Source organism: Rattus norvegicus, chromosome 4, assembly GCF_021556685.1.
Source record: "Rattus norvegicus strain SHRSP/BbbUtx chromosome 4, alternate assembly SHRSP_T2T, whole genome shotgun sequence".
NCBI classification, from domain to species: Eukaryota; Metazoa; Chordata; class Mammalia; order Rodentia; family Muridae; genus Rattus; species Rattus norvegicus.
In genome coordinates this window covers 86,577,641-86,605,595 of record NC_141537.1, presented here as the reverse complement: position 1 = coordinate 86,605,595, position 27,955 = coordinate 86,577,641, and the positions used below count along the sequence as shown (strand labels likewise).

The 27,955-nt window shown below is 42.1% G+C and overlaps 1 protein-coding gene across 13 annotated transcripts in view; it reads left to right on the top strand.

The window, feature by feature from the left end:
* Positions 1-27,955, top strand: part of Pde1c (phosphodiesterase 1C) — a 563,679-nt gene that overhangs the window by 270,033 nt on the left and 265,691 nt on the right. For 3 of the 13 annotated variants that reach the window (XM_087659452.1, XM_087659457.1, XM_087659458.1), the window contains exon 1: positions 27,153-27,710. In XM_087659452.1, the coding sequence (XP_087515578.1) occupies positions 27,610-27,710 (101 nt within the window). In that variant the 5' untranslated portion in view covers positions 27,153-27,609. 13 annotated transcript variants of the gene reach the window in all.

The following is a 27,955-nucleotide window of genomic DNA, read 5'->3' as shown; positions in this document are numbered from 1 at the left end:
GGTCTGTGCAAGTAAAGGGTTGTGCTGTCTCCACAAGGAATTATGCATTATGTTAGCCAAGATGGGTGTATTCATGTAACTTTCTGAAAAATTAGTAAAATACCGTCTTTACTTTTTCCTTACTGCAGCAGAGATTAGCAGCTCAAGGCCTGTGCTGTGAGTTTGTACTTTAAGGAAAGGGAGATTAATCAGCCGCTGCTCAGCAGCTTAAATTATGGCACTGCATGGCTGGTAGCAGCAGCCAGAAGAATGGATTTATTTCCTTGTCAAACACAGCAAAATTTGTACCACTTATTTCCTCAAATGAGACTTTTCTTTTTTAGGAATGACATAGAGAACACCCTGAGGTTTGATGGAAGGAAGACAAAGTTGACTCACCTCCCTCCTTCCCTCCCTGGTTGCTTCTTTCCTATACGGGCATAAAGATGGTTGAATAGCTTCTATAACTCGAGGCGCTCAAGAAGGAACAGGGTTTAAAGGAACATTCTCTGTTAAGATTCACTGGCTGGGCTGGAAAGATAGCTCAGAGGTTCAGAACACTGGCTGCTCTTCCAGAGGTCCTGAGCTCAAATCCCAGCAACCACATGGTGGCTCATAATCATCTGTAATGAGATCTGGTGCCCTCTTCTGACATGCAAGCATACATGCAGGCATTATGCTCTTTATAAAATAAAATAATTAAAGCTTTAAAAAATATTTATTGCTGAACATGCAGCATACCACAAAAGCCATGTCAAGTGTACATATAATTGATGCGATGTAGAAAAAGGGATGCAAAAAGCAAAATGATCGTTTTCATGTTGGTGGTTGTGATGAAAGGAGTGGGGAAGAAGGGGAGGGTCAGAGAAGAGCCCCCCACCACTGCCAGAGGTGGTGATTGAGCTGGATTATGGAAAACATTAGAGCAAATCAATGCAATATACACCCATGTCTCAAAGGTTATAGGAGAGGAGAGGCTAGCGGCTCTAGACAGTTGAAGCTCCATGGAAATCACAGTGGACAGTTTTGTACTTGAGAAAAGAGGAATGAGAAACCTCTAGAAGGTAAGTAAGTTGAAATGGGATTGGAGGCCTGACTGCTGTGCATGGCGACAGACAAGCTCTAGCAGGTTTGGTTTTTAAATCAATTAATGTAGTGTTTACTTAACTGGAGTGTACAAGAAATGCACATGGAGTCTCTGTCTCTGGGACCTCAGGTTCACCGACATTGCAAGGGGGTGGGTAGCATCTCATTGTCATCTTCAATGACAATGAAAGTCTCAAGTATATAATTAAGTTGATTTATGCAGAGTCACGTAAGTCCATTGCTCTATCATCTGCCAATCCATATTGTTTCCTGATACATGTCGGAGAACGCTGTAGATGCCAGCATCTTCGCTTGTGTATACCCTACTGTGTACGCTTTGTTCTGGGTTTCACATGCTTATAATAGGAAGAGAATATTTTTAATTCCAGAAACAAAGCACTGGCTTGAAATAGAAAGCTTAGTGGTAAGTAGAGGGAAGATAATGCTGGGGGAATTGTTGGTGTCTTTTGGCAGGCCTGATAGATATCAACCTGGACTCACCCTAGATGCATAAACAACAGTCCCAATGGAACGACTACCCAGTTCAGCTTAGTCTCTCCACATTAGCAAGAAGAAAAGGGAGGAGCTGGGGGACGGTGGATCAGGATTACCACCGTAGTTTCTATACACATACCTTTTTATTCATCCTTTGATACCTAAAATATTTGATGCAGCTTAAGATACAAGAAAAAATTAAGTTCCTAAATAGAAATTTTTCTGAGCACTTGCATTTGAGTTTCTTGGCGTCTTTAGCCGAGTGGCAAATAAAATTGTATATATGTTTCTTTGTCTGTAGAAGAAAGCCTCCTCATAAACTTCCCGCCTATCTCTTGAGTTTTATGTACTCAGTGTCGGTTTGTAAAATGGAGAGGGAAAGAGCTTATCCTCAGGCATTGTGAGCATTGTGAAGGTCAGTCTCTTCGAAGGGCTTGGCACTTGGCTGGCACACAGGCCTTTAGCCATTGGTAGTTCCTGTGTTTAATGCCATGTCACCTTGTGACTGTGTTCCTTCCAAAATGACACATGCACAATGTAAGTTTGCATTAGTTAGCCTTCATTAGCTGGGGTGGTAGTGCTCATGGCAGCTCCCTCATGGCAGTTCACGGCATGTTCCCTCATATCCATAGTCCCCAAATGTTTGTAATGGAATCGTAGTCCATTGTCCTGTGGGGTTAGTCAGTGGACTGCAGGCAGGATTTCTGGACACTTCATTGTAGCTAGATCGATCTGTGATTCCTCCAGTTATTTGGCTACTGGGATTGGTGGTTGCTAGGAATTTGGTCCGAGTACTTCAATTCCAGATTTATTCAACCTATTTAATTCAGTAGCTATATTTAAATGCTGGGATGGTTAACTTAGATGGAGCCACAAAATGCTTGGATATTTGGCCAAACATTCTGATAGTGTCTGTGAAGGAACTCTTGGATGAGGTGAATACCAGAATCAGTAAACTACATATTGAAGGCTGTCCTTTCCTTTTTTTTTTTAAAGATTTATTCATTTATTATATATGAGTACACTGTAGCTGTCTTCAGACACACCAGAAGAGGGCATCAGATCTCTTTACAGATGGTTGTGAGCCACCATGTGGTTGCTGGGAATTGAACTCAGGACCTCTGGATGAGTAGTCGGGTGCTCTTAACCGCTGAGCCATCTCTCCAGCCTGAAGGCTGTCCTTTCTTATGTGGATGAGCTTCCCCTGATCAACAGAAAACCTAATGGACCCAAAAGGTGAAAGAAAGCTGGCAAGTTCCTTTTCCTCAGTGCCTAAGCCTGCCAGTATTGACAAGAGCTATTCCATTCACTAGTTCTCCAGGGTGGTGTTTGGGATGTCTCATCTTTAACAACTGCAAAAGCCAATTCCTTATGACATATACAGCTCTCTCTTCCTTAAGGGGTCTCCTGTATCAAGACATACCAGATCTTAGAATAAAAATTTTCTGTAGGCTATTTGTACAGTGATTGATCATGTGTGGGAGAAGGAATAGTTTATTTGGACAGTGTTTTATACTCTCTATGGCTGTTAAACTAAGGATTAGTATTTTTGTTTTGGGTATATTTTAACATCTTTTCTTTAACATTGTAGCAATCTCTGACGCCGGTTTAAGATATACCTTTTTCCCCCCAGATTCACTAATATCGCCCCTCTAGCCATGATTGAAGGGCTCTGACTGCTCAGTGCCTGAAGAAGCTCCTGAAGGTAGATAGGCAAAATGACTGTAGAATGAGTGGAGAATTTCCACAACCTGTGATCTATGGCAAGATTGTTGAATACTTCATTTTACTGAATGCTTCACACATGCCCCAATTTGGATTCCCAAGTTCAAGTTTTCAAACATTGTCAGTAAAGGCACTATCTTCATACTTTATAATTTATCATTTTTCATGACTGACTTGAGCAAAGGCAGTTTTTATAATACCAATTAATAATTCTATGCAGTGTAATACTGAGGGAAATCATAACCATGGGGAAGATGTTGAGCCTAGAGAAGAGCCAGATGTGAGGGACTTTGTGCCACATTCTTCTGTAGACAGTTAACTTACATACTAACTTGGGAACTTAGGCCCCCATCTCAGGTAAAAGCTTATGGAAGTTCCCACATCTACATACGGATAGCTAGTTTAAAGTTCCAGAAATAAAAACGTCTCAGAAATGCTTCCCAGTTCTACTTATTTAAGATCATCTTGTATAGAGGCATTGGGTAAAGGATGAAAGGAAGTTATATAGATTTAAGGCCTAAAGCAGGCTGGTGAACTATGGTGATAAGCAGCCATGCTCCACTTGGCGAGCTTTAATTTAAGTCAAGACTCTGGCCAAGCCCTGAACCTGTGCTGGGTGACAGCAACAAAGGGCAAGCAGTTCTCAGAGAAGGGTCATCTCAAGGGACAGAGCTCAGGCACCTTCTCCAAAGGGAGGTGTTGAAGCAGAGGATGGACTTTCATCAAAGGCCATGAAGAGTTCACCTTTTCCATGAAGAGTTGGGTCTTGGATAAATACTTGATTTGCAGGGAGCAGAGCATCTTCAATAGTTTTTCAGAGTTGATCAGCATTTGTGGAAAATGCTTGCCATAATTATGTAGTACAAATTGCCGAAAGTATATATTGTCAGGAACCTTTAACAAATTGGTTGAATGTTATGCTAAACCTAAATCAGAATTAATTCAACATCTTCTTTTAATTAAATTCAAGTTATCAACTCAAACAGCAATTTTAAAAATCATGCATTTAACACATAACAACTCATTAGTAGAGTATACAAATTTGATACTTAAGGTTCAAGGAAGCACAGTAAGACAGAAACATCAAAAGCCTTTGTTTTTTAAAACTACACCAGAGTTGTTTCTAGTAAGAGCAGGAAACAATAATATCATGGTACTCCATAGCATACAGCAGCCTTCAGTCTGAGCACTGACATTTAAGGCCACATGCTCTTGTGGTGTGTGTTTGGAGGTCAGACCATACACATGGTGAGTTCAGCCAGAAGGCATGTTCGATATGTCGGCTCAGTACTGGTGAGTGCCACCAGACACACCTTGGGGTCAGGACCTGCTCCATTCTGAATTGCTTTAGCTTTTTGCACGTTCAGAAACCTTTTAGTGTTTGTTGCCAGTGTTTTTGTGATATCCACACTTAGCTTTGTGAGCCTCCCTGGTGCTGGGTTCCAAAGCAGGAGTTTAAACTACTTTTTGTCTTTAAGCAGTTTATCCACAGTCTATAAATACAGATTGTTTTCTAAAGAAACAGTGGTTCCCCTTAATCTGCGGGGCCTCCAAGCTAGCAGGCGATGTGCAAAGCCTCAGATAACACCAAAAACTCTATTTTATGTCTCTCCATGTGTGTATGTGCCTATGAGAAAGTTTACCTTGGGAATTAGATCCACAAAGTGGTTACAAATAGCAATTTATTTAATTCTTCTCTACGGATCTTGTACAACCAAGACAAGTGTCCTGTCACTGCACTACATCCCCAACCCAATAATTTAACATGAACAGTGAAAATTAAAGTATAACAAGTAGTAAAATGTATATAAAGTCTTTTCACATTATCTTACTGAACTGTACATATTATCATGCAGGTTGCGGGTATATGTTATGACAGAGGAGATGCATGTCTCAGAAGGAGGGAGCAGGATTGTGTGAGCCTTGGTCATACTTCTCAGAGTGGGACTCAATCGAAAACTTATGAATTATTTCTAAAAGTCTCCAATTAATAATTTTGGAACACATGATGGGCAGGTAATAATGTACCAAGTGAAAGTAGGAATCACGGGATCTACTGTAAAACCAAGAAGTTAATAGAGATGCAGTTCCTAGCTGGGATAGGTTTTGTGGCATCAAACATTCCAAAGAGGTATAATTGCTTGTCAGGGCTGTGTTACATTAAGGGAGCCACAAACAACATGGCTGGAAGTTATACAGGGTCTTCTGCTAGGTAGGAGAGGTAGAAATGAGAACAGGCTGGAGATAAAGTGAGTTCTGGACAGAGATGGCCTTTGTGCTATGCTGTCACCAGGATTTCACCCTACAGGGATTAGGGATTCCTTGAATGCAGTCCCCATTGAATAAAGAGTGTCTGTTCTAGGGAAGCATGCTGAAATAAATGAGAGAATAATCCATCGGGCTTTGGGGTCTCATCTCAAGTTGTCCAGTTGGCCGTCTCTTGTCTCTACTTGGCTGTTTCTTCATCTGTGCCATACGAGTGCCTTCTCTCTTTTCACAGCAGGTTTAAATTGCTCTGAAGTAATACATGTGCATTCATTTAGCAAATGAAAAATTATATCAGGTTGGTGGTTTGGAGCTGGCCATGATTACAGTATTTACACTACACTAACCCACTAGTACTGAAGGTCAAGTCTGCCTCTGCCTTGCCCATATATCAGTTGTTAACCATTTTCCAGAACAGGCCTTCAATTATGTTCACTTGGCTGAACATAAAAAGGGGAGGCAGGGAGACTCAATATCTGTCTATTCCAGAGTGATGGTAACTCTGTCTACACAACCTTGGATTTGTGAACTTTGATTAAGAAAGGTAAACAGGCTGTATCTTCTTGTCTGCCCAGCATGTGACAAAGTGCACAGAAGGCCTCGATCCTACATGGCTCTCCCCTTCCACTGGTGTTCTAGGGCGCACAACTTGTTCCAAGGGTCTCTTGTTTCCAGAACAGTTGGACTGGCTACTCAAAGTCCAGAGGGTCCAGTGCTGCATATCTGTGGACTTATTTTCTACTCTCAATTTCTTTGATTAAATCACAGGATAATAACTTCTGTGTTATCTTCCAAGTGCCATGCCCCAGGTTTCTAACAACAGCTCCTCAAAGAGGAACCAAATTCACATAAGGACCCAGCTGTGGAACAGTGTAGACATTAGTGTCTGTGAGATGAATGAATGAACAGTCTTAGGCCATGGTGTAAGCCAGGTTCTGCAGAAGTAAAATACAACCCTAAACAGATGAATCTGATCCTTAGATACTAGCCCTCTTCTGTGAGATCCCAGGCCAGATTTCTGGGCTGCAGTAGATTCAACAGAAACATAAATTATGATCAGAGCAAGTCTGTTGACTCACAACTGGCAAGCACGCTAGAAGAGATCAGGGGTGGGAAGCAGTGTTAATTTCTTCTGGCATATATTTCCTTAGAGTCTGAACTCTTGGGATTTCAGAACATGGACATGAATGGAGTGGTAAGTAACATGCTCTTCTGGAAGGCATGCCCCTAGGTATGTATCTACTCCATCTTCTGGGAATTTTTGAAGTGATTGCATTTTCTGGCACATACACTTCAAGAGTTAAGAGGCAGTGAGTCGACTGTCTTGTCCTTGTTTCCTGTCTTCCATGTATTTAAAAACAAAGGCCCCAGGAACCACTTATATCTGGAGAAAGGAACAGTTGATCATCTAAGAAGCAGCTGGTAGAAAGCTGGAATTTAAAATCAGTTATCTGCTCTGACTAGTGGTTCTTCTTGGGGAAAGTGCTTAACTTTCTAAATGTTAGGGAGGAATAGAGAAAACAATGCTGGCTTTCCAGGAAGGTGTATAGATTGTACAAGTTTGATGCTTTCAAAATCCCAAGCATAGTGCCTTGTACATAGTAGGTGTGTTAAAAATTTCCCTTTGGATAATAAATGGTAAAGCCCAACATAAGGAGGCAAGCTATACCCTAGAAGAAGCAAGAAACTAATCATCTTGGCAACAAAACAAAGAGAATGAAAGCACACAAACATAACCTCACATCCAAATATGAATATAATGGGAAGCAATAATCACTATTTCTTAATATCTCTCAATATCAATGGCCTCAACTCCCCAATAAAAAGACATAGATTAACAAACTGGATACGCAACGAGGACCCTGCATTCTGCTGCCTACAGGAAACACACCTCAGAGAAAAAGACAGACACTACCTCAGAGTGAAAGGCTGGAAAACAACTTTCCAAGCAAATGGTCAGAAGAAGCAAGCTGAAGTAGCCATTCTAATATCAAATAAAATCAATTTCCAACTAAAAGTCATCAAAAAAGATAAGGAAGGACACTTCATATTCATCAAAGGAAAAATCCACCAAGATGAACTCTCAATCCTAAATATCTATGCCCCAAATACAAGCGCACCTACATATGTAAAAGAAACCTTACTAAAGCTCAAAACACACATTGCACCTCACACAAAAATAGTGGGAGATTTCAACACTCCACTCTCATCAATGGACAGATCATGGAAACAGAAATTAAACAGTGATGTCGACAGACTAAGAGAAGTCATGAGCCAAATGGACTTAACGGATATTTATAGAACATTCTATCCTAAAGCAAAAGGATATACCTTCTTCTCAGCTCCTCATGGTACTTTCTCCAAAATTGACCATATAATTGGTCAAAAAACGGGCCTCAACAGGTACAGAAAGATAGAAATAATCCCATGCGTGCTATCGGACCACCACGGCCTAAAACTGGTCTTCAATAACAATAGGGGAAGAATGCCCACATATACGTGGAAATTGAACAATGCTCTACTCAATGATAACCTGGTCAAGGAAGAAATAAAGAAAGAAATTTAAAACTTTTTAGAATTTAATGAAAATGAAGGTACAACATACCCAAACTTATGGGACACAATGAAAGCTGTGCTAAGAGGAAAACTCATAGCGCTGAGTGCCTGCAGAAAGAAACAGGAAAGAGCATATGTCAGCAGCTTGACAGCACACCTAAAAGCTCTAGAACAAAAAGAAGCAAATACACCCAGGAGGAGCAGAAGGCAGGAAATAATCAAACTCAGAGCTGAAATCAACCAAGTAGAAACAAAAAGGACCATAGAAAGAATCAACAGAACCAAAAGTTGGTTCTTTGAGAAAATCAACAAAATAGATAAACCCTTAGCCAGACTAACGAGAGGACACAGAGAGTGCGTCCAAATTAACAAAATCAGAAATGAAAAGGGAGACATAACTACAGATTCAGAGGAAATTCAAAAAATCATCAGATCTTACTATAAAAACCTATATTCAACAAAACTTGAAAATCTTCAGGAAATGGACAATTTCCTAGACGATACCAGGTATCGAAGTTAAATCAGGAACAGATAAACCAGTTAAACAACCCCATAACTCCTAAGGAAATAGAAGCAGTCATTAAAGGTCTCCCAACCAAAAAGAGCCCAGGTCCAGACGGGTTTAGTGCAGAATTCTATCAAACCTTCATAGAAGACCTCATACCAATATTATCCAAACTATTCCACAAAATTGAAACAGATGGAGCCCTACCGAATACATTCTACGAAGCCACAATTACTCTTATACCTAAACCACACAAAGACACAACAAAGAAAGAGAACTTCAGATCAATTTCCCTTATGAATATCGACGCAAAAATACTCAATAAAATTCTGGCAAACCGAATTCAAGAGCACATCAAAACAATCATCCACCATGATCAAGTAGGCTTCATCCCAGGCATGCAGGGATGGTTTAATATACGGAAAACCATCAACGTGATCCATTATATAAACAAACTGAAAGAACAGAACCACATGATCATTTCATTAGATGCTGAGAAAGCATTTGACAAAATTCAACACCCCTTCATGATAAAAGTCCTGGAAAGAATAGGAATTCAAGGCCCATACCTAAACATAGTAAAAGCCATATACAGCAAACCAGTTGCTAACATTAAACTAAATGGAGAGAAACTTGAAGCAATCCCACTAAAATCAGGGACCAGACAAGGCTGCCCACTCTCTCCCTACTTATTCAATATAGTTCTTGAAGTTCTAGCCAGAGCAATCAGACAACAAAAGGAGATCAAGGGGATACAGATCGGAAAAGAAGAGGTCAAAATATCACTATTTGCAGATGACATGATAGTATATTTAAGTGATCCCAAAAGTTCCACCAGAGAACTACTAAAGCTGATAAACAACTTCAGCAAAGTGGCTGGGTATAAAATTAACTCAAATAAATCAGTTGCCTTCCTCTATACAAAAGAGAAACAAGCCGAGAAAGAAATTAGGGAAACGACACCCTTCATAATAGACCCAAATAATATAAAGTACCTCGGTGTGACTTTAACCAAGCAAGTAAAAGATCTGTACAATAAGAACTTCAAGACACTGAGGAAAGAAATTGAAGAAGACCTCAGAAGATGGAAAGATCTCCCATGCTCATGGATTAGCAGGATTAATATAGTAAAAATGGCCATTTTACCAAAAGCAATCTACAGATTCAATGCAATCCCCATCAAAATACCAATCCAATTCTTCAAAGAGTTAGACAGAACAATTTGCAAATTCATATGGAATAACAAAAAACCCAGGATAGCTAAAGCTATCCTCAACAATAAAAGGACTTCAGGGGGAATCACTATCCCTGAACTCAAGCAATATTACAGAGCAATAGTGATAAAAACTGCATGGTATTGGTACAGAGACAGACAGATAGACCAAGGGAATAGAATTGAAGACCCAGAAATGAACCCACACACCTATGGTCACTTGATTTTTGACAAAGGAGCCAAAACCATCCAATGGAAAAAAGATAGCATTTTCAGCAAATGGTGCTGGTTCAACTGGAGGTCAACATGTAGAAGAATGCAGATTGATCCATGCTTATCACCCTGTACAAAGCTTAAGTCCAAGTGGATCAAGGACCTCCACATCAAACCAGACACACTCAAACTAATAGAAGAAAAACTAGGGAAGCATCTGGAACACATGGGCACTGGAAAAAATTTCCTGAACAAAACACCAATGGCTTCTGCTCTAAGATCAAGAATCGACAAATGGGATCTCATAAAACTGCAAAGCTTCTGTAAGGCAAAGGACACTGTGGTTAGGACAAAATGGCCACCAACAGATTGGGAAAAGATCTTAACAATCCTACAACAGATAGAGGCCTTATATCCAAAATATACAAAGAACTCAAGAAGTTAGACCTCAGGGAGACAAATAACCCTATTAAAAATGGGGTTAAGAGCTAAACAAAGAATTCACAGCTGAGGAATGCCGAATGGCTGAGAAACACCTAAAGAAATTTTCAACATCTTTAGTCATAAGGGAAATGCAAATCACAATAACCCTGAGATTTCACCTCACACCAGTGAGAATGGCTAAGATCAAAAACTCAGGTGACAGCAAATGCTGGCGAGAATGTGGTGAAAGAGGAACACTCCTCCATTGTTGGTGGGGTTGCAGACTGATACAACCATTCTGGAAATCAGTCTGGAGGTTCCTCAGAAAGTTGGACATTGAACTGCCTGAGGATCCAGCTATACGTCTCTTGGGCATATACCCAAAAGATGCCCCAACATATAAAAAAGACACGTGCTCCACTATGTTCATCACAGCCTTATTTATAATAGCCAGAAGCTGGAAAGAACCCAGATGCCCTTCAACAGAGGAATGGATACAGAAAATGTGGTACATCTACACAATGGAGTATTACTCAGCTATCAAAAACAATGACTTTATGAAATTCGTAGGCAAATGGTTGGAACTGGAAAATATCATCCTGAGTGAGGTAACCCAATCACAGAAAGACACACATGGTATGCACTCATCGATAAGTGGCTATTAGCCCAAATGCTTGAATTACCCTAAATGCCTAGAACAAACGAAACTCAAGACGGATGATCAAAATGTGAATGCTTCACTCCTTCTTTAAAAGGGGAACAAGAATACCCTTGGCAGGGAATAGAGAGGCAAAGATTAAAACAGAGTCTGAAAGAACACCTTCAGAGCCTGCCCCACATGTGGCCCATACATATACAGCCACCCAATTAGACAAGATGGATGAAGCAAAGAAGTGCAGGCTGACAGGAGCCGGATGTAGATCGCTCCTGAGAGACACAGCCAGAATACAGCAAATACAGAGGCGAATCCAGCAGCAAACCACTGAACTGAGAATAGGACCCCCGTTGAAGGAATCAGAGAAAGAACTGGAAGAGCTTGAAGGGGCTCAAGACCCCATATGTACAACAATACCAAGCAACCAGAGCTTCCAGGGACTAAGCCACTACCTAAAGACTATACATGGACTGACTCTGGACTCTGACCTCATAGGTAGCAATGAATATCCTAGTAAGAGCACCAGTGGAAGGGGAAGCCCTGGGTCCTGCTAAGACTGAACCCCCAGTGAACTAGACTGTTGGGGGGAGGGCGGCAATGGGGGGAGGGTGGGGAGGGGAACACCCATAAGGAAGGGGAGGGGGGAGGGGGATGTTTGCCCGGAAACCGGGAAAGGGAATAACACTCGAAATGTATATAAGAAATACTCAAGTTAATAAAAAAAAAAAAGAAATATAGAAAAAAAAACTTGAAATTTTGAAAAGAAAAAAAAATTTCCCTTTGTAGAAGTACTGTTTTCTATCACATTTGGCTCTTCATTTTAGTATTGCTACTAGCAAAGTACATGGGAACCCTACCATCTGCATAGTCTCACAAATTCTGCCTTTACCCCACATTCTGCTGTCTCTCTGGCTAAGCAGAGAGTTCTGACAGGGAGTTCTACAGCTGTACTTGACTGGGCTCAGAGCTGATGCTTGCACTTGTATAGCAGCCTAAGATATCCAGAAATGCTGGCCTTGTTAGTGGCTGGAGAAGGAACAGCCCTGGCTTCTGGCACTTGTCATCTGGACTGTAGTTTCGTCCGAGCTTTAGAAAGTGGAGCAGAAGCCACATTGTATAGCAGCAAGCAGAGTGATTTCAGGTGACCTGACAGCCAGGCAAGCAGGAGAGAGGACTGTGCAGGGTAGAAGGCAGCAAGGTTAGGGGCATCACAAAGGAAGGGCTTAAATGAACTCACGTGCAGCACACAGGCTTTTTAACAGCTGTCCAGGGTAAGCATCAATATCTCTCTCAGTAACAGAGGAACCCTAGAAATTACATATCATGCTGTTTCTCTTCCATTGACTCAGAGCCTTGCAAAGTGAACCATGGCTTCCAGGTTTGCCTTCTCAGGATGCAGGGGTAAGCCAAAACAGACTGGGGTTGTTCCTTGAACTCCTTCCTCCTCTCTTCTCATGCGTATATGGGTCTATTGCTGCTCATCCATGTCTATTACCCCAGATGAGCCTCCACTGCCTTTGACTGACTGAATATTGCTATAACCTATTTGCTCACATCTACTTGTGGTTCTGCCATTGTCCATTCTCAATAAGCAATGCAAAGTTGTACTACTACTACTATTATTATTATTTTAAAGATCTATTTTATTTATTATATATAAGTACACTGTAGCTGTCTTCAGACACACCAGAAGAGGGCATCAGATCCCATTACAGATGGTTGTGAGCCACCATGTGGTTGCTGGGATTTGAACTCAGGACCTCTGGAAGAGCAGTCGGAGCTCTTAACCACTGAGCCATCTCTCCAGCCCTATTATCATTATTATTATTATTAGTGTTTTGTAGATGCATACTGTGTTTTCACCATTTCCATTTCTCCCTCTTTTTCAATCCCTCCTCCCATGACCCCTTTAAATTTAAGAGGGTTTCTTCTTTACTCACTATTATCATATGCAGATGTACACACACACAACCTATTAAGTCCATTCAGTGTTGCTTGGGGTGTATTTAGGGCTGACCCTTTGGGTTTGGATAACCTATCAGGGGGGTGTTTCCTTGAGGAAAATAGGTTCTTTCTCTCTCAATGGTTGTTGATTGCTGGTAGCTCTTTATCAAATCCAAGTTCATTCAGTCCCTGCTCTGCTTTTGATCTCACAAGGAGTCCCCAGTCCATTCTGAGTGAAAACTCAAGTCCTTGCAATGACTGGCACAGGACCGTGGTCCTCTTCCATCATATTTCACACTCTTCTTTGCTGTGCTCATCCCTGCCTTGTCCTGATTCAGCTTCATGTGTCACTTGGTCCCCTGAACTGTCATAAACATGTATTTCTTCCTTACCCCTCTCAGACGCTTCTGCTCACTCTCTTATTTTCAGTGGGATAGGTCTCAAATTGGGCCAGTTGTTGGTTGGCTATTTCCCAGTCTCTGTTCCATCCCCATGCCTGCATTTCTTGTAGACAGGATAAATTTTGAGTCAAAAGTTTTGTGGGCTCTTCACAATTCTTAATGCCTGCTTTAATTTGCCCTTGCCCCACAGCTCTGGTTACCAGTGTAGCATAGAATCTATTTTGTTTGTATCTTTGTTCTCAGAATAGCTGATCAATTATTCGTCAAGGGTTGAATTAAAATTCCAGTTCTTCTGTTAGCTGCCCACAGCTTCCTCATTTATAAACAGGAGTAAGTATCTGAGTGAGTGTTCAATTAGAAAATACTATGAAAGCCACTGGGGCTAGAGGAATGGATCAAAGACCTTAGTGATAGCCATACAACTTTGAAACTACTACAGAAACAGATAAAGGTTTCCTAAGTAAAACCAAGTGACCTAGGAAGCAAAAGCAAGAAATGATAGATAGATTATACCAAGTTAAGAGACTTCTGTATAGTGCAGCAAAGTGAAGTGAGTAAAGTCTTCACTTGAGTGAATACATAGCCCACAGAATAGGAGAAAGTCTGTGCCAGCTCTGTGACTGACAGAGGGCTAACATCTATACTTCACAAAGAATTTAAATAAAAAAACTTAACAAAACTAGTGATCAAACAAGAAATGGGTAAATGGTCTGAACAGATACATCTTCAAAGAAGTATTACCAATGACCAATAGTATGGTTTTTTTTTAAATGCTCAGTATCTTTAACCACCAAGAAAGGGCCAAACAAGGCTACATTCTGTCTCAGCAAAAACCAGCATGGCTACTATTTAAACGAAATACGTCAAATGCTGGTAAGGCTGTGTAGTAGAAGAAACTTGTACACAGTAATGGTAGGAGGATGTTCTAGTACAACTATAAAAAACAGCATAGCCATTCCTCGGAAATCTAAAATTAGAGCTACTACATGATCTACCCTCCTGATCCTGGGTCTGTACCCAAAGGAAATGAAAGCAGCTCATAGAAGATGGTGGGCAACAGTTTTTGCTTGGTGTTGGCCACTGGGCCTCCTTAGCTTCAAGGTGGTTCAAGGAAAGCCTGGACATGTCAAGGTCATTGCCGTCTGCATCCCTGGAATCAAAGCTTGTCGCCATGTGAATGAAAGCACACCTAAGATGACCAAAACGACGGGACAAAAAATGCAGGCCCAGGTGTCAGGATATTTCATTGATCTGCAGTGAGCCTGGATCACATAGGCAAGAGACCTTGGTAAGTCCATGTGTTCTGTGCCCTGCCTTGGAAACCCTGAGAAGAGGGCTGTCCCAAGGTGGGGGTTGCTTCTGCTGTTGTTAATGTTATTAACTGTAAGGGTTCATGCTATTTTCATCCCTGTAGCATTTGATCTAGCTTTACTATTGTGTCTTCATTTCCATGTGTCTGCCATTCTACAAGCATCTTTTCTTTTGACTTCTTGAATCTCTTGTGAGCATCAGGAGAGAAAAAGTAGAGGGATTGATTGGAAAGAATTGAAAAGACACTATTAAGAAACTACTTTATTCCGTCTTATAGAAGCAAGCAACATTTTCTGTATAATTCATGGTGTCCATCCCCTCCAGGGGAGGAACAATAATGCTTGGAGGCAGCAGTAAGGAAGTGAATCGCGGTGATAGAGAATATCTTGGGTAAGTGATGCAGAGAATTTTTAAAAACCCAGGTTCTCCATTCTGCTTCAAGGTTTCACCCCGAGTTGCCATCCTTGTATGTTCTCTGTGTTATTGGAAACTGGAGGGAGGAGAGCGTTGCCTCCCTGTGGAAGCTCTGCAGCCTAAATCCCCTGGGTCTCTTGCACCATCACAGCTGCTCTGTGGAGTTCTGAATCCCAGAGCCTATTTCAAGAACCTCAGCCAAATGACTGAAATGGTCGCCACAGCAGGAACCACAGCTGCCTTTTAATTTCAACATTGCTGATGCCCACAGCTGGAGCCTTTGGGCTAGTGGTTGTACTGGGTCTCTTTTCTCTTATCTGTGGAGCTGTTTAAAAGTGGCCTGCAGTGGTCAGTAATTGCAAAGCCAGTGCATTATGATTTGAGAACTTGGGTGATCAGATCAGCTGTGCACTTACAACCCCGCTTCTGAGAGGCACCAGTGTTCTGTAGGTAAATGGCAGCTTTTGGGTTGTGTCCAGTTCCACCACTGTGTCTGTGACCTTGAGCCTGCTTTGAACGGTTCCCTGGGAGGACTTTGTGGGCTGTTAGTCTGCTTGCAGAAAGAGCAGGACGTACAATGCACTTGATATAAAAACTGACTATGGTAATTATTACCACAGTTCTCACTGTCGCCACTTGTGTTTGTCACAGCATTTATGCTTGAGGACAGGACAGAGATGGAGAGGTGCCTTCTGGATGCTGTCCAGGGCTAACCTGCCCTTTCAGTAACAGTAGAGGCTCTGTCCACACATGGCCTTTTAGAGTTCTATTTTGACAACTGCGCAGTAACTGAGATAGCTAAAAACTATGTCAGCCCTGGGTCCCAATGGTTTATTGATATTGGCCATTTTTCTTTAAGCATTGCTCAGTCTTTGTCTACTGGGAACAGGAAAGGTATTCTCTGCCTTCTGTATCCCTTGGAAGCAAGCCAACCTGTGATCCAGCTTTTCTTGAAATGTGAAGAGATGAGTCACATTTGGTCACCCCCGGGGCTGCTTCATCCCAGTCTGTCCTCAGCACCCCTTGCTTCCCTTCTGCAGCATTTCATGGGTGATTAAAGATGGGTGAGTGCTCTCTCCTGCAATGAGGTCAGAGCTAGTGGTACTAAGAGGGATTTTCCTCTGCTGTGCAAACACCTGGTGATGTCACAGAGTCACTGGAGTGTTAGCAATTGCAGTTGCTGCCAGGAAAGCACCTTCTGACAGGATATTGATTTGGTGCCATGGTTAGCAGCAGCTGGGACAAATGAGGCCTCCTTGCTGCTCAGGGGTTCCAGCTGCCATGGCATATGTACCCCGCTGATTAGAAAACCTGGCCACGAGTGTTTGCAAAAAAATGCCAAGCAAGGGGCCTCCGCCAGCAGATCTGTGTTTCTGGAAATGTAAAATGATGTAGTGTGAGGCATGCCTGAAGGTCCAGAATCATGCATTCACACTTTAAAGAGCAAGCTCTGATAAGCTCTCAGATTAGGTGCCTGCCTAATTGATTTAAGAAAGAGAGAAACCCAGTCATTCCCTGCAATCTTCATGCTATAATATATTTCACAGCCTTTTTAAGGAGCAAGTTTCCTTTTCTTCATTTTTTTTTTCTTTATGTTCTAAGCAGTTCATGATGATGCCTTTACAGGTATAGCTTCAAGGCCTAGTTAGTAACATCAGAAGGCATGCTTACAGTGAAATGCTAACCCATCTTTCTCCATGATATAAGTCTCCCTGCCAGTGTTCTGACATAGCACCTTTTCATTGTCTTGGGAACGTTGTTTCTGAAAGCCAAGAATATCAAGTGTAGCTCCTAAGTCATGACCAGCTCTGTGTCACCAAGTCTCTATGGTGTTTGTTTTCCACTAGAAACAAATAGTGCAGGGGCTTTAGCACCATTATATATTAATATTTCCTCTCTGACCAGCTCAGTTGTCTGAGATAGGCAATCTACAACCAATGCACAGGAAATGGGGTCGGAAGTCTAAAGTGATAGCAGCGGCCTTAGGGATCGCTTAGAATCTGTCTGCAGAATGGTTGGTTTCTGATGGATTGAGTTACATACAGAATAGGAGTGCATGGGAATCTCTAACCATCAATAAGAACTCTTATGGCAGATGGGGCTGACTTCCACTATGTTATGTGAATTGACACATGAAGACTCGATTTGACAAATGCTCTTTGTGCCTGGGTAGGGGAGAGTGTCAACTGAAAGCTTTTGTGTGATTTAGAGGTTCCTTTGGCTTTGTGAGAGTGGAATGCTTTCTGCCGGGATCTTTATTGACTTGGTGTGAGCTTCTTCTAAGTACTCAGCACTCTTCCCCTTCAGTGCTTTGCTTGGAATCCCCTATTGCCTCCTACATCTCACTTTATGTCCATAACATCTAGCATGCGTGGGGCAATATAGCCATGTGTGAGAGGTCCCCTGGTCACATGCTGGTATCGGTGGTATGAAAAGCTACAGAGTCTTTCGCTGAGATTCACTTTGCATGCAAATTACTTTTAATTGTTCCTCTAACTTTCCATTTCTCCCCCCACAAATCAAGTCCCATCCCTGCTTAGTGGACTTAGCTTCATTTCTCCAAAGAAATAGCAACAAATACCATCTTCAACAGTCAATACGTGTGAGGATTATAAAACTTGAGGTGCCTTTGGGGTACTTTTATATTATTATTATTATTATTATTATTATTATTATTATTATTATTATTATTATTATTATTATTAAGAAGGGTCTGTTAAAAGCATGAAGATAGAAGTGATTAATGAGATAAAATTTCTTTATTCTAAGTCTTAAAATTCTTTCATTTTAAGAAACTTGGAGTCCAGTTTAGGCCAATAAAACCAAAAACCAAACCAAACCAAAACAAAACAGAAAAACCTGTCAGGAGCAGTTACTATCTCCATTTCCCTGCGTGTAGAGTCACATGAAGAATAACATTTAATTTGCTTGATGGACTTAAGGACTGACCATCCTCTTTCGGATAGCTGAGAATGAACTCTTTAGTCCCTGAAAGATGACTCTAGGCAGCACTTGCTCATCAGCTTTTCCTGTGTAGTCCTACAGCAAGTCTGGGCCAAGTGGAAGGTTTGTTACCGAGCTCCCATGTGCCAAGCTTAACAGTAAATGGAATCTTTGACCTGAAATGAAATTAATTTCCTAGTTATTCTCTGTGAAGTCCCTGGAGAAACAGTGACATGACATTCATGACCCCTACTCTCAGGAGACCTCTGGTGACTAGATCCTTAGGCCTGCTCTCAAGGCTCTTCTCTGGCCCCATTTGCTGGCTACGTAATACCCTTGCACAGTTTCCCTGGGTCAGGTCCCGAGTTCATCAACTTCCTTCCTCATCATCCATGTGCAGGTTCTTTCTTTTTTTTTTTTCAGAGATGTTCCTCCTACTTGGTAGGTCGAACCTCCTCTAGGTGTTTGGATGTTTTACCCACTCATGGAGGCCATCCAGGACACCCAGCTAGATGGAAGAGGGCTGTAAAATCAACAACTCTTCTTATCCTGCTATCAAGAAGTGGGTGTACTTATCCTCTATTTATCTTCCCGGTTGCTTCAACTAACTAAATGCAGCAGAAATGCTGTGCCATTTTGGACTATAGACCTTAAGGGAGCTGGCAGCATCTGCCTGCTTTTTGCAATCAGCTGCCTGGTAGGGAAGTCTAAGCTAGCCACATCCTTACAAAGGAACTATGCCAGGAAGGGAGAAAGAAGGAAGGAAAGAAGGAAGGAAGGAAGGAAGGAAGGAAGGAAGGAAGGAAGGAAGGAAGGAAGAAGAAAGAGGAAAGAAGGGAGGAGAAGGTGGAGGGAAAGGGAGTGGGAGGGGAAAGGAGATAAAAGAGGAGGGAAGGAGAGGAGGGAAGGAGGAGAGGAAAGGCGAGAAGAGCTTCTGCTTCATCAAGGCACCAGATATGACAGTGAAACCAAATTTGGTATTGTACCCACTAAATCATTCTAGATATTTTATTTTAAGACACTGTCTTTTTATTCATTACACAGTAAAACTACATCTGAAACACCACATATTCGTATATAGGTTATATTCCCATTACATTGCATCGATTTGGTTGGTTTCTTCTTCCTCCACCTCCTCCTCCTCCTCTTCTTTCTCTTCATTTTGAGATAGTGCCTCATTGTGTAGTCCTAGTTGGCCTGAAACTCACTATGTAGACCCAATTGGCCTCAAACTCACAGAGACCTGTCACCTCTGCCTGACAAGTGCTGGAGTTAAAGGCTTGCACACTGCCTGACATTCTATATTTTCATTTTATCAGTTATTACCCTTATGATGATCTACCTGTTGTTTTCTGATCGGCTTATGGCCTATTTATCCAAGTAGATTGAGACTCTAGAGCATAGAAGCTGGATCACCTTTGTTGACCTTTGCGTAAATCATATTACCAAAATGTTTGTTGAGTCGGTTTGTGAATGAGTTTAAAAGATCTCAAAATTTTTAGATGTTACCCCAGATATATTGATAAGGATACATAAATCTTTATCTCTAGTGGACTTCCAAAAATGATGGAAAACCTTTTTAATTGTTTATCCGAATTTGCTTAGACTGCATTCCTGCTCAATTAATTCTACCGCTTCTGCATTGGCAAGGCCAAAGAAGCCCTCAGCTTTAACATGACAGTCTAGGCTGCCCACAGCCCTGGCTTGCTTGTGAATGCCAGGAAAGTTTCTTTGTTACTGTAAGTCATGAGCATTCCACTTTCTTGGAACCTTTACCCTTGAGTTTACTTCCCAAGAGACTTCTGGAAGGCCTTTGCTAATGGTCTACAATATTCAGTGGGCATTCCTTTTTTTACTTTTTTGCCTATGAACATGCCATTTTGCATTAGGCAGATGTGAAGCCATTCTTGACACTAGAACATTGGGTTGGAACATGGTTTTCCATCCCAGTTTTACTACGCACTCTCGTGTGCATGGATTTACTTTGGGGGATGCTGTTTCCTTCCTAGTAGAACCACAGGCTCAAGAAAAGATCTCTGCCAGCAGCTCTGAGACTTTCCACATTCAAACTTGCTTTACTGCTGTATGAAGAACAACTACCTGATTTATGTACATTTGGACCAGAATTCAGCTGACCATAGTAGCATCAGCACTTTTTCATGAACAAAAATTTCAATTTCATTAGCACAGCCCAGTTAATTCTGCTGGCTTAGCAATGTATTTCAAGAGGCAGAGTGGCCACAGGGCACTATCACACTGCCTGCCAGTAACTGGAGGATCATAGGCTGGCAGTAGGGAAATCAGGGTTTCAGCCGGGCAGGGGAGGCGATGTGATGTCTCAGCCTCGGCACTGTAAAACAAGGATGATGAGAGTCATAAATGACTCATTCAGTGTCGAGATGCCAATGTTCTATGGCAATAGCTTTACAGGGCACAATCACAAGACAAACTTCCAGATGGATCTTACCACCTAAATAACAAAGGCTCCTTAGATTTATTTGCCTTTCATGCATTTTGTATGCAGTTCCACTTTTCTTTCTCCAGAATCCTGTCATATGGATGTGAGAGGGAAGAACTATTTATTTACAAGAGTCTCTGTATCTCTGTGTCCAAGACATTGATCAAGTATTATTTTACTCCTCATAACTGCCCTTTACACAGTTCCCTGAGTGGAACTAACACACACACACACACACACACACACACACTCATATATAAATATATATGATGGGGTTTTGGGTTAGGTAGGGCAGGATCTAACCCTCAAAATACCTTTTACATTTTGTTTTCTATGTCTCATTAGTCCTTTTCTCTATTTTTCTATGTTGATGGCAGTTTTAAAAATATTAATTCTACATGGTGGAACCTATAATGGCAAAGCTAGGACACCCTCAAGCATACATTTTTATTTCAGAGAGAACTGAACCTTACTTTTCCCTCAAGTAACCACATCAACACCACTCGCTCCCCAAGGAGCTGATTGGGTCTAGATAGGTCACGCACTACCTGTGGCTAAATGCTTTATTCAGAGAACTGAAGTTGATGACTTGTAGCTGAGGATGTGTTTCCTACAGTCATGTCTAGCACGTGAGTTCACAGGTAGCATTTCCTGCAGCTGTTTTGAGTGTTGATAAAAATGCCTGACTAGCACAGGTGAGGCTGGCACTTTCCAGACAGGGCAAGTGAGCACTGGACAGGAGCCCAGACTTCACTAGCTCAACCTGCCTAAAGCCAGAGAAGAGGATTTTTGTCTTAGCAGCACAGAGAAGTACTGATGTGCTCCTGTGGCCTATTGGGGGATGTGATCTCCCATCAGAGGGTCAGGATCTCAACACAGAAGAGAAAATGTCTGGGCCACATGCTATGTTTCACCCTGTCACTTCTTTCGATAAGGACAAGAGGGAAGAGTTAGGATACATTTTGCCCTTCTAAGTTACTAACATTACTGCTGAAGTGGCATGGTGTTATTTGAATGTGGGCTTGGAGTGATTTTCTTTGTGTGTCTGTGCATAAGTGTGCATGAGTATGTATGGGCTAGAGTTGATGCTGGGTTAGTTACTGCTTCTTCTCCACCTTAATCAAGAAGTAGGTCTTTCCCACCTCCAGTGCTGGAACTGTAGGCACATATTACTGCACCTGTCCTTTTTCTTTTTTTTTTTTAACATGAGTATTAGGAATTTAAACTCAGGTCTCCATGCTTGTGTGGCAAGTATGTTACCTATTGATCCATCACCCCAGCCCCTGTCTCTGGGCCAGTCTCCAGGCATGTGTTTATCAGAGTTGCATCTCAGATGAAGGCTCGGCTGGGAAACTGTGTTTTGGTTTTTGTAGTGACAGAAGTTCCTGGGATAGAGTTCTTCCTGAATCCTAAAATCAAACAGAAAGGATGTGAGAGGGAAGTCTGTATGACAGGCTTCCTGGACTCTGCCTGAAGGGGACCACCGGAGAGAAGAACCTCTGGAATAGGGCTCACATCTGTAGTGGGTAGAAAGGAGAGCTGTCGCTACACTGACTGTCACCCCCCAACATCCCAAATGTCTTCAGGACTTCCGCCTCAGCTCTCTGGGTGAAGTCACAGGCAGTGTGTGAAAATGGGTCAAGGACACAGGCTGGCTCCAGGAGGTCTAAGCAAGCATGCACAGTCTTTGTAGCTGGCAAACGTTGCCCGGAAGGGGTAGTGCTTTGTACTCTGGGTCTGAAACTCTGTGTTTGTATTCTTTCCTTTTTGACATTTTACTTACTATACTTGTTTTAAAATTTTTAATATTGTAATTTAATTACACATTTTTTCCTGGCTTTTTCCCCACAGAACCCCTCCACATAGCCCTCCATGGACTTTTTCAAGTTCATGGCCTCTTTATTCATTGCTGTTGCATATGCATATGTGTATACATATACATTCCTAACTATAGGCAGCTCAGTCTATATAATGCTACTTGTGTGTGTGTGTGTGTTTTTAGGGATGAGGATTAGCTGAAGGGTCTTGTTTCTATTTTATAGCCAGAATCCTCTTAATGGAGCTGTGGTTATCATTTGCTCTGTGGCTGTTGCATACCCTGTGGAAATTCCTAGAGAACTGTGCTCAGTTCAGGATGCTTGAGGCACTTTATAGGTAGCAGGCATCCTCCCCTGTGATGTGACGCCTCCTCTGAGAACTACCCTTGGCTTCCCCAGTCTTCAAGAAAAAAAATTAAGCTTCTTGGCTGCAAGAGGCTGACAGACCCTTCCAACATTTTATGCCGAGTGTCACTACTTACATGTGCAAGTGATTCTACCTCATTTCTTGATGCGTTCTCTTTATGATTCTTCTTTCAACTACCTTCCATGGAAACAACTTTGACTCATCCACATTCAGGATCCCGTTCAAATGTCCCCTGTATCCTGTAGCTTTCTATTCTCCCTATGGTGTCAGAAAGCCCAGTCCTCTGTGCTTCCATAGCAGCCCGTTTTCTCTAGTCTGTACTTTCCTACTAGTCTCTTTATATATCCACAGGGAGGTAGATCATCACAGAGACCATGAGCTTTGCCTTCTAGTCTGGGTTTTCAAATTCTTGGCTGCAATCTTTCTGAGAGCATTGGCACCTCTTTGGGGTCCATGGGCACAGTGAAGCAATGCAGAAGTATTTTATTGACATGTATTCATTGGGTTTACCGCTAAGGACGTTGCCAGTCTTCACGTTTCAGTTGTCCATGTCCCTCTTCACCACCTCCCTTCACTCACGCTCCTTATCAGTCTACTTCATCCCCCTAGACAGTTTTGCCTTCGCTCTCATTGTATATGAGCATACAGAATTTAGTTTCTATATGAAATCTGTCATCCCTAAATGAGATACAACATGGCGTTTGTTTTTGTGAGTGTATCTCAATTCATTTATTATGATAATCTCCAGTTATTGCATCTGTTTTCCTGAAGATGGCATTCTTTTGTGTATGTACGTACCTCATATTTTCTTCATTTATTCCTCTGCCAATGGACCCCTAGGTCAGTCTTATACTTAGCTCTTATGGAGTTGTAATTGGTCTTTTGCTATTTTGTGGGTTTTTCTTTCTTTCACTTTTTTCCACCTCCTTTCTTCCATCTTTTCAACCACTCTAAAACTAGACAGGACAGAAAAAAGATAGAAGGGAAAGGGGGCAACATTATCATTAGACTATTTTCTGCTGATTAGGGGTGTTGAGTTCCTTGGGGACAAGTTTGAGCTCTGCCTTCAGTATGTCTAGTTTCTTCTTTGCACATGACTACTTAGCAAACTCAGATCAACAGCAACCAACCAACAACAAACGACCAACAACCCACACTGCCCCTTAGGGCTCTAGCATTTATATACCCCCTGAAAAGTACTCAGAATTCCAAATGTCACACAATCATAGAAACTATCTGCCACTGGCAAAATCACACCCTTGCTAGAGCACGAGGCAAATCATAGTTGGCTGCTGTGGACAGTCTAAATCAGCACCAGGTCCCCACATCTAGGATAAAAAACATTCTTATATTATTTCTCTGTGTGTTTTTTTTAAATAAACCAAAATGCCAAAATCGTCACTGCAGATAGTGCTGCAGTAAAAACATGTACAACATGTAAAATATATCTTTGTGACATGTTGAATTGAGGCAGCTGAATTATGTAGTACTTCCTTTGAGGGACCTTCATGCTGACTTCCATAAAGGCTATCTATTAGGGCTTTTTCCTCTCTTTCCTTGATATCTTTTGTTTTTATTTATTTTCTTAATGACTGCCATTCCATCAATGGTGAGATGGAATCGCAACATGGTTTTAATTTTATATAGAAGTATGTTTTAATGAGGATATGAACAAACCTGTTATAAGCTTAGCAAACTACTTGGCAACTGATAGCTCCCAATAGCTAATAGATGCTGTGTTCCTGATTATAAAATCCCAGAGGACAGGGATCTGGGAGGTCATTCCCATGTGCCTACAAAAGCTTTGTTTCTCATCTGACCAATATTCATCGAACTTCTTTTTGAACTCTGAAACAAAAAAGTTTGGCAGCTTTCTAATATTTCATGGAATTGTGTGCTGTTAGGGCAAACGCTTGCAAGTATGTAGGCTGTGTTACTTCTTAAATACTGGGAAGAGTGCTTTAAATTGTTGACTGCACATATATGGATTGGTATGCATGTGTGTGATATATATTCACATATATATGTATGTATATATATATATGTATATATATATTTGTACATGGATGCCTGAATATATATTTGTGTATGTGAGACCTTTCTAGAGTCTAACTTTAGAAAAGTGACTTAGTAATTAATCACAGAAATTAACCTCCAATATATAGTTGTCGGCAGCATTATGGGTTCCAAAATTTTTTCTGGGTCAGTCTGCATCTGTTTATCTGCTTCCTTTCAAACAGAATGTCACCAGAAATTGTGATTCACAATGGTGCTGCAGGTATCTAGCAGTCTGCATTTGCGTCAGCTAAAGAGAAAAGAACAGAACAACAGAAAACATGAACTTGTCAAGTGAATCAGATTTCTGACTGTGGGCTAGAGAGCACTTGATTAGAAGTGAGGAGGAAGGGAGTCCTAAGTTTCGGATGGTACTTTGGCTTCTTTCTCACATCTGTGAAGTGGTATGTCAGGCCAGGAGCGGAGAGATGAGAAGCAGAGTGGACAGAATCCCCGAGAAGTAAGGACTCTCCGATCCCAGACAGAAAAGTAGCTTCATCTTCCCGGTTAGGAATACATTGGAATCCCTTATAAAATAGATATTGGAAATACCCCTTTAAAAAAAACCTTTGTAAAACATGAAATTATCTTCCAGGACACTTCCAGTTTCAGAAATCGTTACTGGTGTAAAATAAGGCAAATTTATGTATTTGACCAACTTTATAATATAAAGGTAGTTTAACAAGCACTTGACTTCGAAGATTCTTAGTAAGTTTTCTTATCTTTTCTCTCCTCTGGTAGATTGTAATGAAAGCATGTTTGTTTTCCCTCTAACACTGGCTTCTTTGACCTAACGAAATCCAGAAATATCTCCTTTCCTTTCCCCAAATCTCTCTACATGATTTGTATAGGTGGAAGAGACAGGAAATCTTTTTGCTTAAATTTCTCACTTTGAACATACAATGTGTTCTTGTGATGGGGACACTTTTGTGAGGCCAGAATAATGGTGCTCAATTCCAACTCTGGTTGTTTGTAAGTTTGTTTCTCACCTTCCTGCTGTTCCCATTTCCTTGTTGTAAAGGGGCAACAATATCAGACCCACAGACTGTTGTGTGAGCGGAGAACTGTCAGACCGTGTTCGGACCACAGGCAGTTTCCTATACTAGGCTCAGTGCTTGCTATTGCTATGATTACTACAGGTCTAATTTTGGTCAGCAGATCATCACTCAAGGCACACATACATGTAAACAGAAATACCATAGCTGAGGACCACACTTCTGTCTCTTAGCCCCTAAGCAAGTTGGCAAAATATTTCCCTGTTTGGCATATCATTTCCCAAGTCACTGTTATCAGCTGGGTGAATTTGAATAACTAATTGTATTATTCAGGTAAATGGGCTCTACACTAATAATATAGCAGCTGTTTAATGTTATCTTTGTCTAGTAATAATGCTTTAACTCAGTGGAGATGTACTTTCTGAACACCTTCAAGGATGGACTATTAGAATGACTTTTGATTCTGTGACAAGTGAGGGGGACTTTTTCTTTTCTGATCCATCTAGGTATCTTTGCTAGGGTATATGACCAATTACTGAGAAATGATTGCTAATTACCAAATGGATAAGCAAGTAAAAGGTATATGCCCTTGTTTTATTCCTTTGCCAAATTACATGAATGGAACTTGACTTGACCAATGAAAAGTTGTTCTTGTCTTTAAGTTGATCCCTAACCATAGATGCTTTCCTCCTTCCAACCTGGTCCCTGTTCTAATGGGCAATTATGTTACTGACATTGTGCATGACCAAGGGACCATCTAGCAGGGTGGTGCAGCTGTGTGGAGCTGACAGACTGCCAAAGTCAACAGCTGCGTAGCCAGCGCCCAGCAGAGCCGCCTAGGAGGCTTGTGGCATTATTTGAAGAAACTCTTTTGTTGTAATATCTGAATATCTGTGTTTTTGAGAGAGGGATGGGGAGAGGAAGGGGAGGTGGAGAGGAGGGGGGGAGAGGGGGAGAGAAAGAGAGAGAGAGAGAGAGAGAGAGAGAGAGAGAGAGAGAGAGAGAGAGAGAGAACACGAATCAATCCTATTAGTAAGAAAACACAAGGGCTTTGTGCTGGGAAGCTCCAGACTTCCCTTCCTTGGGGCGAGGAGCCCTGTTCTTTATGCAGTGCGGGCAGCCATCATAGCAGGGCATAGGGCTGGGTGGCCAAGGGCTGCCTGCGGGGGCAGGTGTGGAGCTCCTGCCCTGCTGACAGTGTTGAACCCTCCTTCAGCACCCGGGGTGCCAGCCCTGTCACTAGCCCCACGCTGACAAAAGACTTTTCTCACTTGTCAGTTCTTGCTTATCAGCAGGGCTTGCTGGTAAGTGAGGGGCATTAAGGCGGGGCAGGCAGGGTGCAGGGCGGAGCCAGGCAGGGGTCTGAGTGCCCCGCGGTTCATCCCGTAGTTCTGGTTCATCCTACTCCACCCACCTTCCCACTTTCTCCCCCTCTCTTTACTACCCAGTTCTCCTTTTGCCTCTAAATCCTCCGGGGACCGCCGGTAGCTTCCGTGGCTTCGTTTAAAGGAAAAAAGAACAGGAACAGACTCCGGGTCCTACGCACAGTCCTTATCCCGGTCCCTGGCAGTAGTGAGCATCATGGCTGGTTTCCGCAGCTGCCTCCAGCGCGCACCTGGGACCGGAGTCCTCTGTGATCCTAGCAGGCTCTGAGCCATCTCTGGGGACGCTTGCAGGGGAAGTAACAAAGTGACTGAAAGACTCACTGGGCTGGACCCAGCAAAGAGAGGTGGCTGGGCAGGGACTACACAAACTCTCTCCACCTCACCCCCAGTGAGAACCTGCAGCTATGGAGTCTCCAACAAAGGAAATTGAAGAATTCGAGAGCAACTCTCTGAAACACCTGCAACCCGAGCAGATCGAAAAAATCTGGCTTCGGCTCCGTGGGCTGTAAGTACACCTCCCTACTCCCTGACTTCCTTGCCCTCTTTCCCTCTCTCGTCCCTGTTTGACTGCCCATCCACAGTCACCATTACTTACTCCTCCTCGCTGCAAGCCCTTTGAACTCAGCCATAGAAGTTCCACAACTGTCTCTGTAAACCACAGTCAAGGCTCCTTCCTGCCTTCTAACGCAGAAAGGGCAGCTTTCCTGTCCTGATGCTCTGCTCTTCCCAAGTCTTGTTTCCTTTGAGAAG